This window comes from Neoarius graeffei, chromosome 10 (assembly GCF_027579695.1).
Source record: "Neoarius graeffei isolate fNeoGra1 chromosome 10, fNeoGra1.pri, whole genome shotgun sequence".
NCBI classification, from domain to species: Eukaryota; Metazoa; Chordata; class Actinopteri; order Siluriformes; family Ariidae; genus Neoarius; species Neoarius graeffei.
In genome coordinates this window covers 61867178-61880650 of record NC_083578.1, presented here as the reverse complement: position 1 = coordinate 61880650, position 13473 = coordinate 61867178, and the positions used below count along the sequence as shown (strand labels likewise).

General features: G+C 43.2%; 1 protein-coding gene across 3 annotated transcripts in view; it reads left to right on the top strand.

The window, feature by feature from the left end:
- Nucleotides 1-1614: 1614 nt before the first annotated feature.
- Nucleotides 1615-13473, top strand: part of ahcyl1 (adenosylhomocysteinase-like 1) — an 82161-nt gene continuing 70302 nt past the window's right edge. For 2 of the 3 annotated variants that reach the window (XM_060932017.1, XM_060932018.1), the window contains exon 1: nt 1615-2039. In XM_060932017.1, coding sequence (XP_060788000.1) covers nt 1860-2039 — 180 coding nt within the window. In that variant the 5' untranslated portion in view covers nt 1615-1859. The remainder of the gene's footprint in view (nt 2040-13473) is intronic. The other variant, XM_060932019.1, reaches the window with a different exon arrangement.

Below are 13473 nucleotides of genomic sequence, written 5' to 3'. Positions count from 1 at the left end.
TGGAGTGATCTTTGTTGGTCGACCGCTCCTGGGGAGGGTAACAATGTTCTTGAATTTCCTCCATTTGTACACAATCTGTCTGACTGTGGATTGGTGGAGTCCAAACTCTTTAGAGATGCTTTTGTAACCTTTTCCAGCCTGATGGGCATCAACAACGCTTTTTCTGAGGTCCTCAGAAATCTCCTGTTTGTGCCATGATACACTTCCACAAACATGTGTTGTGAAGATCAGACTTTGATAGATCCCTGTTCTTTAAATAAAACAGGGTGCCCACTCACACCTGATTGTCATCCCATTGATTGAAAAGACCTGACTCTAATTTCACCTTCAAATTAACTGCTAACCCTAGAGGTTCACATACTTTTGCCACTCACAGATATGTAATATTGGATCATTTTCCTCAATAAATACATACACTACCGTTCAAAAGTTTGGGGTCACCCAGACAATTTTGTGTTTTCCATGAAAAGTCACACTTTTATTTACCACCATAAGTTGTAAAATGAATAGAAAATATAGTCAAGCCATTTTTCTGGCCATTTTGAGCATTTAATCGACCCCACAAATGTGATGCTCCAGAAACTCAATCTGCTCAAAGGAAGGTCAGTTTTATAGCTTCTCTAAAGAGCTCAACTGTTTTCAGCTGTGCTAACATGATTGTACAAGGGTTTTCTAATCATCCATTAGCCTTCTGAGGCAATGAGCAAACACATTGTACCATTAGAACACTGGAGTGAGAGTAGCTGGAAATGGGCCTCTATACACCTATGGAGATATTGCACCAAAAACCAGACATTTGCAGCTAGAATAGTCATTTACCACATTAGCAATGTATAGAGTGGATTTCTGATTAGTTTAAAGTGATCTTCATTGAAAAGAACAGTGCTTTTCTTTCAAAAATAAGGACATTTCAAAGTGACCCCAAACTTTTGAACGGTAGTGTAACTGACCAAGTATAATATTTTTGTCTCATTTGTTTAACTGGGTTTTCTTTATCTACTGTGAAAATCTGATGATGCTTTAGGTCATATTTATGCAGAAATATAACTTCAAGAGATAAAAATCAAGAGGTTTGTGGGTGAGAACAGGAACTAGTTTGTTTCGCGGACGTCGCATGACGCTAATTATACCCGAATCAAAGCTGTGATGTGTTGTCCTTTAATTCATACAATAATTGCAAACGTGGTACATTTCCTGCAGCCGCAGAGGAATTAAACACTTCGCCACCCCTGGATGATTATTCTCCTGCCGCAGCAACCTTTAATCTGTCTCAGTCCTCACTTTATTCCTGAACAGAGTCGAGCTGCTCTTCGGGTTTGTATGCTCTGTTCGTATTGGCTGTACTATTTAGGGGCGGGGTGAAGTCTGTCATGCGCTGTGTCCCAAATGCTGTGTATTTTAAATCCGAACGCTCCTTTGAGGAATCGTAGGTTCGTTGCCAAAGTGCAGACTTTATTTTTAGGGCTCTCGGACGTTATTCGGGACACAGCCTCAACTGATATTCGCAGAAGCGTTTGTGTGAGGTCATGGAAAGCCACGCCCATCCCACGCGCTTCCTCTGCGTGCAGGTGCTTGGGTGCGTTGCCTTTAAGCCCCGCCCACAGCTGATGCTGCCGTTTGCGAGCCGGACACTTGAGCGGTGCGATCTCTGGGCTGAGAAGCCGAATCGCTTTGTGCATCGATATTTTTATGCGATAACGCGTAGTTTTGGTTTTCTACCTCGCTTTTTTTGCGTCTCGCTTCAATATCCTTCGAAGTAGGAGAGCATTCGGCTTAGAGGACATCACGGAAGGTTACAGTCTCCGAGCCGAAAGCTGTAGGAGCTTTGAGATCGTGGGGAAACTCGCTTTCGGGTGATCATGACGGATTCGGTCGTGGACGTGAAGTCGGAGGTAAAACAGGCCAGTAAGGAATTTAAGGAGAGTGAGAATGTGGCGGAGAAGTACTCTGCCCTGACTGTGTGCAAGAAGAGCGAGGCGGGTGCGGGCGAGCTGTCCGCCGCATTCACTGCAGTCAACACGCACAAGAGCCTCAAGAAGGTAAGAGATGCTTCACCTCGCACTGGGACTCACTGCAGAAACACTGCGTGCGTTCGGAACGCCGAAGGTTCCCTGAAACCAGATTCCCCAAGACAAGTTTGCAGCCTCCAGTGCTCAGTGTAAACCAGTTCACCCGCTTTGAAAAGTAACATTTTAAACGATATCTCAGAGAACACAAACGATTTCCAAAATGTTGACAATTTTAATATAACTCGATTACACGTTTTTTTTTTCAGTTTTACTCAAATTAGGATGGGGCAAAAATGAGTACACCCCACAACTAGATAGAGCTCGACGCCATGGGGATGCCTCCACCTGCTAGAATACACGCCTTATTAAGTTGTGATCTGGGGATGGACATTTGACCTCACAGTGACCTTGACCTGTGACCTTTGAACCTCCATCTAATCAGTTCATGTTTGTCCCCAAATGCACAAATGGTGAAAGTTTGGTGAAATTCCTTTCATTAGTCTTTTGAGATGTGGTGTTCACAAGGTTTGGGACTAGACATTTGACCTCACAGTGACCTTGACTTTAGACCTTTTTGCTCTCAAAATCTAATCATTTCATCTTTGTCCCAAAGCACACAAATGGTGAAAGTTTGGTGAAATTCCTTCCATTAGCCTTTGAGATATCGTGTTCACAAAGTTTGGGACTAGACATTTGACCTCACAGTGACCTTGACCTGTGACCTTTGAACCTCAATCTAATCAGTTCATGTTTGTCCCCAAATGCACAAATGGTGAAAGTTTGGTGAAATTCCCTTCATTAGCCTTTGAGATATGGTGTTCACAAGGTTTGGGACTAGACATTTGACCCCACAGTGACCTTGACCTTAGACCTTTTGAGCTCAAAATCTAATCAGCTCATGTTTGTGCACAAATGGTGAAAGTTTGGTGAAATTCCTTTTGTTTGCCTTGGAGATCTTGTGTTTACAAGGTTTTCGGACAGACATTTGACCTCACAGTGACCTTGACCTTAGACCGTTTAACCTCAAAATCTAATCAGCTCATGTTTGTCCCAAAGCGCACGAATGGTGAAGGAAGGTTTGGTGAAATTCCTTTCATTAGTCTTTGAGATATCGTGTTCACAAGGTTTCAGGACAGACGGACAACCCGAAAACATAATGCCTCTGCACCTTACGGTGGCGGAGGCATAACAGAAACTACTACATCTAGTACTTTGTATGGTCTCCATGATTTTTAATCTCATCTCATTATCTGTAGCCGCTTTATCCTGTTCTACAGGGTCGCAGGCAAGCTGGAGCCTATCCCAGCTGACTACAGGTGAAAGGCGGGGTACACCCTGGACAAGTCGCCAGGTCATCACAGGGCTCAGACACAGACAACCATTCACACTCACTCACATTCACACCTACGGTCAATTTAGAGTCACTAGTTAACCTAACCTGCATGTAATCTGTGGTTGGTAGAAGAGAGCAACTGGACTTGCTTGAAAAGTCTTGAAGATGTTTCGCCTCTTGTCCGAAAGGCATCCTCAGTTCTGTCTGTCTAATAGGGAGTATCAAGTATTTATCCTCTCATGGATCATCATAGAATCCGAATCAGAATGCTGATGGCTGCATTGTAGGTGGCTGATAGATGTCATAGACACCCACCTCTGTTCAGTGATGGTCGTTCCAGGTTGACAAAAATGAACGATCCTCTCTGGCTAAGATGTCTGCCAGTTTTCTGGAAGTCCTCTCATACTCCCGCACCAGTCGAAGGGAACTCATCCCAAAGTGCGTAGAAACATATCTGTGAAGATACTCAGTCATCCAGGTACATAGTAATCTGTGGTTGGTAGAAGAGAGCTCTTCTAGTATCTATACTAGTCTTCTAGTATCTTCACAGATACGGTGTCTAACCTGCATGTCTTTGGACTGTGGGGGAAACCGGAGCACCCGGAGGAAACCCACGTGGACACGGGGAGAACATGCAAACTTTGCACAGAAAGGCCCTCGCTGGCCACGGGGCTCGAACCCGGACCTTCTTGCTGTGAGGCGACAGCGCTAAGCACTACACTACCCAAGTTGGCGACATTTTGCAACATCAGTCTTTTTCCATTCTTCAGCAATGACCTCTTTTAGTGACTGGATGGAGAGTGATGCTCAACTTGTCTCTTCAGAATTCCCCAAAGAAAATAATTTCTTTCCACCACAAAGGCGAAGATCAGCAAAGCTTTACTTATCAGTCAGAATACTGTAGCAAAAGTGGTACAAAAACTTAAGAAAGATGGAACTGCAACCATCTCACAGAGACGTCCAGGTTGTCCACGGAAGTTAACACCTCGACAGGAGTGTCTTAAGGGTTGAAGAAAATCGGCATGCGAGTTCACTGCAGTTATCCAAAGAAGTAGAAAGCCAAACTGGGGTGACTATTTCCCGTGACACAATACGGCGTACACTGCAGAGGAATGGCATGCATGGATGCTGTCCACGAAAGAAGCCTCTCCTAAAGCCCAGGCACAAAAAAGCTCGCCTAGCGTTTTCCAGGGCCCATGCTGACAAAGATGAAGACTACTGGGACTCTATACTCTGGAGTGATGAGACCAAGATAAATGTTTTTGGAACTGATGGCTTCAAAACTGTATGGTGTCGCAAAGGTGAGGAATACAAAGAAAAATGTATGGTGCCTACAGTGAAACATGGTGGTGGCAGTGTCCTTATGTGGGGCTGCATGAGTGCTGCTGGTGTCGGGGAGCTGCATTTCACTGATGGCATCATGAATTCACAGACGTATTGCTCTATACTGAAAGAGGAGATGCTACCATCACTCCGTGCCCTTGGTCGTCGTGCACTTTTCCAACATGATAATGATCCTAAACACACATCTAAGGCCACTGTTGGATTTCTGAAGAAGAACAGGGTGAAAGTGATTCAGTGGCCGAGTCTGTCTCCTGATCTGAACCCAATCGAACACCTATGGGGAATTCTGAAGAGACAAGTTGAGCATCACTCTCCATCCAGCATCCAGTCACTAAAAGAGGTCATTGTTGAAGAATGGAAAATGATTGATGTTGCAAAATGTCGCCAACTTGTTCAGAAGACTTGGTGCTGTCATTAAAAATCATGGAGGCCATACGAAGTACTAGATGTAGTAGTTTTTGTTGTGGGGTGTACTCATTTTTGCACCACCCTAATTTGAGTAAAACTGTAAAATGTGTCATCTAAGTTTATATTATTAACCTTACTTTCACGTTATAAGTTAAACACGTTATATTAAACTTGTCAACATTTTGGAAATTGTTTGTGTTCAGTGAGATATTGTTTAAAATGTTACTTTTCAAAGCGGGTGTACTCATTTACGCTCAGCACTGTAAGTACAAGTTGTAAAGAACTCATCACTTTTTTACCTTATTGCTAAGCCTACTGTATCACCCGTCAAGATGGATGACAAAAATGATCAGCTCACTAAGCTAGCAACAGAAACGACACGACTTTTTCATGCAGTTGTTTCATCTCAAACTATTCTATTCTAGTTTAATTCCTTATAAACAATCTTACTCTTACCCTAAAGAACTTCCCAAGAAATTTATTGTGGAAATAATCCTCATTTAATTATTCTGTCTTCATAATTATGAAGCACTCACCAGCCACTTTTTAATAGGAATTTGTTCTTCAGGCTTTGTTTCCCAGCCCGGGCACTTGTGTCTGTCTGTGCACTACTTCTTCTTTTAGGATGTTTCTTTTTACACACTCCATATAATCCTGAAGATCGTCTGAGGAAAAAAAAAAATCACTCGCATAAAGCAAACAGAAAACCTCCACAATAGATAGCCTCTGTTTAATAAATGGAACTGATATTAGACTCAAGTGGTTGACATGTAAAGCATTAGTGATGGCTTATGACGTTAAACGAGTTAGAGTCCAGTTGGTCTAAAAAAAAAAAAAATTGATTTATTGGATATTCTAAATATACAGCTAATTATCTTTTAAAATAAGATTTCATTTATTAAATTTGGTGCAGCCAGTCCAGAGAAATTAGTGAAAATGTTTACAGTATCATCATTTGGAGAAAATCATCTGTAAACTTCTCATATCATCTCTAGCCGCTTTATCCTGTTCTACAGGGTCGCAGGCAAGCTGGAGCCTATCCCAGCTGACTACGGGCGAAAGGCGGGGTACACCCTGGACAAGTCGCCAGGTCATCACATCTGTAAACTTGATGTATAAATTGAAATTATTTTACAGTACACATGTATTTGGCCACCAAAGTCATATTTACAAGTTGCTTCAGTATAATATTTTGTTGACGTACATTACAGAATAAGGAGCGTATTTGTAGCAAAATTAGAAAAACAAACTATTTGAGTCATTTTTTTGACATGCTCCCATTTCAAATGGTTGTATCTCAGGACAAACCTTTACAACGCTGGACTCATTTTGTGGTGACATGCCCCAATTTACACTCGCCGGCCACTTTAATAGGAACTTGCTCTTGATTCTAAGATTCCTGTTCTTGGCTGGCAGGAGCGGAACCCAATATGGTCTTCTGCTGTTGCATGCTGAGATGCTTTTCTGCTCATCATGATTGTAAAGAGTGATTGAGTTACTATATCCTTCCTGGTAGCTCAAACCAATCTAGCCATTTTCCTCTGACCTCTCTTATCAACAAGACGGTTCCACCCATAGAACTGTCGCTCACGCCAGTGTGGTTTTTTCTTTTTTTTTTTTTTTTTGCACCATTGTGTGAAAACCCCAGGAGATCAGCAGTTTCTGAAATACTCAAACCAGTCCATCTGGCACCATCACCCATGCCTTAGTGAACGTCACAGAGGTCACGATTTTTTCCCGTTGTGATGTTTGAAGTGAACATGAACTGAAGCTCTTGATTTGTATCTGCATGATTTTATGCATTGTGCTGCTGTCGAGGGATTGGCTGATTAGATAACTGTGTAAAACAACAGGTGGATGGGTGTTCTTAATAAACTGGCCAGTGAGTATGTTGAGTGCATTCTCTAGTCTGGTTTACTAATTGGGTTTAGGTTTAGGTTTCTAATCTCCAAACTTCTGATATAGAAATGCTTGTGTATGGGAGACTTTTTGTTGATACACAATGTAAAATATTAGATTTTGCCACTAGGCCATTATTATTAAAAAAATGTTCTGTTTCCGGTCCACCGGCCGGGTGAGTGCCGTTTGTGCGGGTGAATTTTTTTTTTTTTAACGCCGGTTTTTCGATGTTTTTTTCGGGCTCGTAAATCTAAACTCGAACTTGACATTTACGCATTCCCAGGGCTTTCCACTAAGGCTCATACTGCCTCCGCCGAGTGCGCGCGCACACCGCATGTCGGGGCCGCGGATGAGTTACTCTCCCCTGGTCAACGAAGTCGGCGGGGAATTTGTGGTTATTATCGGTACAAACGGCGCGAATCACAACTTGAATGAGTGTGGTTCAGTTTGACGTTATTGTCAGTCCGTTAGATAAACATTTAATTTTATTAAAATCGAAAATTAATATTTAGAGCCTGTGGACTACAAAAATAGTCATTAAAGTAGCCGGCTGGACTTAATTGCGTGGCCGCAGCCGGCGCTTGTGGAAAGCCCTGTCGAATCAGCTCTGCGCATGCGCCGTGCGGCACAAAAAAATGGCAGCCACCATGAAGGAAGGAGATCCAGAGTTTTCAAACATTTGCTTAAGTGTGAAATCGCAAAATGGTATTCTAGCGAACAACAAAATAGTAAAGATTCAGAAAAACAAATCATTCAGTGATCATTTTAATAGTGTAATTTCATCCGAACTAGGCCTAACGCTCGATTTAGAACTACAAAAAGTCCGTGTGTCGGACATTTTAAGTACCTTTTGTAAAAGTTTTGCAAATGTTGCAGTCAGCATTTAAAATGCTAACTTAGATTTTGTCCAAGTTTCAGTTGATTAAACTGTCATATTGTATTAAATGTCTGCTTTTGTAATAAAGTACTGAAAGAAAAAGCAAACACAGCATTGCGATTTCTTATCCATCCATATATAAAAAAAAAATCCCTCCCTCCCGACTGAAATTTTTTTTGCTCACCCGGTGGACAGGAAACTGATTTTTTTTTTTTTTTAAGGATGGCCCTATATGATTGAGGAGTATCACAGCTGTATACACAGCATATTAATTTAACATGTTTGCATTACACTGTATCACATGATCACACTATACTGAATACCAAACTAGATTTGCCTTCATATGCAACACTTGTTAACTATAATACACTGTATGGCCAAAAGTATGTGGACACCTGACCATCACACCCACATGTGGTTCTTCCCCAAATGGTTGCCACAGTTCAGAAGCACAAAATCGTCTAGGATGTCTTTGCATGTTGTAGCATTTAAAGTTTGCCTTCACTGGAACGAAGGCATTGAGCCCAAACCTGTTCCAGCATGACAATGCCCCTGTGCACAAAGCAAGGTCCATGAAGTTTATCAAGGTCAGAGTGGAAGAGCTCAAGTGTACACTGCACAGAGCCCTGACCTCAACTCCACTGAGCACCTTTGGGATGAACTGGAATGCTGACTGTGCCCCAGGCCTCCTCGTTCAACATTAGCGCCTGATCTCCCCATACTCTTGTGGCTGAATGAGCACACATCTCCACCGCATGTTCTGAAATCTAGCCTTTCCCAAAAGGGGGGACTAAATCTTGAATGGGATGTTCAACAAGCACGTATGGGTGTGAGGCGATATAGTGTACAAACCCCTTTTCCAGAAAAGTTGGGATATTTTCCAAATAGAGTAAAAACAAAAATCTGTGGTTTAATTCACATGAACCTTTTATTTAACTGACAAAAGGACAAAGAAAAGAGTTTTAATAGTTTTACTGACCAACTTGACTGTATTGCGTAAATATAAACAAAGTTAGAATTTGATGCCTGCAACACACTGATGCCCCTTTTCCACCAAAACAGTTCCAGGGCTGGTTCGGGGCCAGTGCTTAGTTTGGAACCGGGTTTTCTGTTTCCACTGACAAAGAACTGGCTCTGGGGCCAGAAAAACCGGTTCCAGGCTAGCACCAGCTCTCTGCTGGGCCAGAGGAAAGAACCGCTTACGTCAGCGGGGGGGGCGGAGTTGTTAAGACCAACAACAATAACAAGACCGCGAAAGATCGCCATTTTTAAGCGACGAGAAGCAGCAGCTGTACAAACGCGAAGTCATTTTTTATTATTATTATTATTATTATTATTGTCAAGTGTATGTGAGCATCAAGGTTTCCCACACTTGAAAGGGAAGGACTCGGACACAGGATTCCACTCGTCTTATGTTTTATTGATTTTCAGTGGAGCTGACGTTATGGTAGAATTGTGGTAGTAGGGTTTTTCCAGAAGAAAAGGTAGAATCAGAACCAGAAGTAGAATCAGAAGTAGAAGGTGAAAAACCATACAAACATAAAATAAATGTATGAATAAATGCCTGTTTTTCTATAACAAAGCCCAAGTTAATTAGGCAACAATATATAAATATTTTTATAGTTAAGTATGTTTTAACCATTTTTAATCGTTCAGGCAATATGTTACCGAACAAACATATAAATGAACAAAACCAGTTCTAAACTAAACCATTTACTTCTAACCATTTTAACCATTAGCCCTTTGACAGGCAGTTTGTGCACTTTAACTGAAGATATTTTACTACACGCCACTGAGAAAGAAAGTTTAAGCCATTAAACCAAACACGGGTAGGAAACGTTTTCTCATGCCCACGGATTACTGCGAGCGCAGTGTTTGCATATAAAAAAGTTCAGTGGGTTTACCGGTAGCCTTTTTCATCCTTTTTCCCCTGATGTGCTGTAAAGTTTGTGTTAGTAGCGAATTCCCTTTGCAACTGCTGTGCTGCTGCTTCGTTACAAATTGAATGTCAATTCTGCCTATCGTTCTAGAACGACCACTGCCCTGCTAATTAGCATTGTGATTGGCTGCCTGCTCAGCGCAGCGTGCTGTCAGGCTGTGCTGGTAGCGCAGCACTGCGATTCAGCGTAGCAGAGAGTGGCGGAGGCAGCTGTCAATCATGTGAGCCTGCGTTCAGACACTCCTTGCGGCAGGTCGCCGCGACAGTTATTATTGTTGCTGCTGCTGCTTCTTCTGTTTGTTTTTGCTTCGATATTCGTGCCAAGGTTTATGCAAACGTAGCGATGTAACTGACGTATACAGCGACGTAACTGATGTATACAACGACGTAATGACATGGCTTCCCTTAGCACTGCGAGCTATGGAAAAGCAAACTGGTTCTCAGCTGGCTCGCAAGTTGAACGAGTTGTGAACTAGCACCAGCCCCGGACCAGCCCTGGAACTGATTCGGTGGCAAAGGGGTATTAGAAAAAAAAAACTTGGGAGAGAGGCATTATTACCATTGTGTTACATCACGGTTCCTTTTAATAACACTTTTTTTTTTTTTTTTTTTAAATTGTATGGGAATAGAGGCTGCTAATTGTTGCAGTTTTGCAACTGGAACTTTTGTCCGTTCTTGCTTGATACAAGACTTCAGCTGCTCAGTGCTCTGTGGTAGCCGTTGTCTGATTCTCCTCTTCATGTTGCACCATACATTCTCAGTAGCACACAGATCTGGACTGGCAGCAGGCCAGTCAAGCACACGCACTCTGTGTCTATGAAGCCATGCTGTTGTAGCTCGTGCAGAATGAGGCCTGGCATTGTCCTGCTGAAATAAGCATGGACTTCCCAGGAAGAGATGTCACCTTGATGGCAACATGTGTCTCTCTAAAATCCCAATATATGCCTTCACATACATGCAACTCACCCATTCTGTGGGCACTGATGCCCCCCATACCATCACAAAGACTGGCTTTTGCATCTTTCTCTGATGACAAACTGGATGGTCGTGTTCACCTTCAGCACTGAGAACTCTTCTAGTTTTCCTGAAAACCAAGCTGAAATGTGGACTCATCTGACCACAGCACATTTCCACTGTCTTTCGGTCCATCTAAGATGAGTTCGGGCCCAGAGAAATCGGTGATATTTCTGCATGGAATTGATGAATGGTTTCCTCCTTGCGTAATACAGTTTCAGGTTACATTTCTGGATGCAGCGGTGGACTGTGTTGATGGTTTTTCGAAGTACTCCTGAGCCCATGTGGCTATATTTGTCACATTAGCATGATGGTTTCTCAGGCAGTGACTCCTGAGGGCTCGAAGATCACACGCATTCAGCACTGGTTTTCAACATTGCTCTTTACGCACTGAGATGTCCCTGAATCTTTTCGCAATATTATGTACTGTAGATTTCGCAAGACCTAAATTCTCTGCAATCTTGTGTTGAGAAAGATGCTTTTTGAATTGACAAACAATTCTCTCATGAGTTTTGGCACAAAGGGGTGAGCCATGACCCATCCTTGCTTGCAAAGACTGAGCCTTTGGTGCTGCTCCTTTTATACCCAATCATGATAGCAGTTATTTATTATTGTGGAATCTTACAAAATGGTGCTACTTGAGTATCCTATAAACTTTTCAGTCTTATTTTGCCTCCGTGCCAACATTTTTTGAGCATGTTGCAGGGATCAAATTCTAACATTTATATTTATGGGGTGGCACGGTGGTGTAGTGGTTAGCGCTGTTGCTTCACAGCAAGAAGGTTCTGGGTTCGAACCCAGCGGCCGGCGAGGGCCTTTCTGTGTGGAGTTTGTATGTTCTCCCCATGTCTGCGTGGGTTTCCTCCGGGTGCTCCGGTTTCCCCCACAGTCCAAAGATATGCAGGTTAGGTTAACGTGGGGTGGCCTTGGGCTGAAGTGCCCTTGAGCAAGGTACCTAATCCCTGACTAGGGCTGTGTACCGGTACTATGTACCAGTACTGTACCATGAAAATCGATTCGATACAGGTCCAAAATACCGGATCATGAAGTACCGGTACTGTACCGATATAAATTTACACCAAGTATATGCTTATTTTGTGACTGATGTGCAAATCCTACCACAAAGACGAAAATTTGGCACTGGAAAAGACGTAAAATGCCGCGCTGAAACTTGAAATCAGAGCCATCTTTGATTTGAGATCCTCTCGCCACAGTCTCACGAGACATTGCGAGAGCTTGGCTGATCCAGCATTCTGATTGGTCAAAAAGACTCAAAAGCAGGTCAGCCATTTTTCCTTTGCTGGCATTGGCGGCATTTGTTGCTTTGTGTAATTTTGCCGCGTAAGTTAAAGGCCGCGGACTGCGCATAGTCTGTAGTACTCTAGTGTAGTCATTTCTCGCTGTGAGACAACTTGTGACTTTTTGTCCCAAGTTAACGATAGTGTGAGACTGAGAGGGTGACTGAGACGTGAGGTAGGAATCCTATGGCCCTTTTCCACTACCCTTTTTCAGCTCACTTCAGCTCGCTTCAGCTCACTTCAGCCCGACACGGCTCGCATTTCGACTACCAAAAACCAGCACGACTCAGCTCGTTTCAGCCCTGCTTAGCCCCTAAAACTCGCACCGTTTTGGAGTGGGGCTGAAGCGAGTCAAACCGTGCCGAGTGAGGCTGGGGACGTGAGCAGACACTCCCCTGTGCACTGATTGGTGAGGAGGAGTGTCCTCACATGCCCACACACGCCCCGCGAGCGCGCTGGGATCTGTAAACACCGCAAACCCGGAAGAAGGAGAATTACGAATTACGAGAATTTCTGAAGCCTTATGCGCCTCGCCTCATCTATACGCTCTTGCCAGTATCTGTTGGCGTTGTCGGTGACAACAAGCCACAGCACCAAGACCAGCAACACTAACGACTCCATGTCCTCCATGTTTATTGTTTACTATTCGGGTCGTGAGACTACCGCTTAAAAGCTCACTGAATCAGTGACATACAGAGCATCGTGGACGAGTTCGCGGAGCGCAAGGCTCGCCGTATGCCCTTCAAATAATGCGCGCAGTAGGCTATTGATGTTTTATTATGAGCCATGTACAGTATGTCGCCTAATGTTTTTTTGTTTCTGAGTTACATGTTTGTTTGAAGGACTTAATGTACAAAATAACATAGTTGCACCCCGTAGTGTTGAAATTGGTAAACACAGTGCATTCAGTGAGGTTTGCACCGCCCTCCTTTTATTTCTGACTCTTCCTGTCACCGTTGCAACCTCTGAGCGCTCATTCGTATGCCCTTCAAATAATGTGCGCAGTATAGGCTATTGATGTTTTATTATGAGCCATGTACAGTATCCTAATGTTTTTTGTTTCTGAGTTACATGTTCGTTTGAAGGACTTGATGTACTAAATAACATAGTTGCACCCGGTAGTGTTGAAATTGGTAAACACCGCAGTTGCGGACATTTTGTAGCCTAAAATGATGTTATGATAAGCTTTAATAAAGGGCCCGGTCATTTGCCCCGCCCCCGGCCCGGCTCTGACTTGTTCCGCCACTGTCACTGATGTCACTGTTTGTGCTGCTTAACGACATCACATGACGTCCACCCACTTTCGCTAACTCCACCCAATGTGTCCACCCACTTCCAGCCAGCACGGTTCA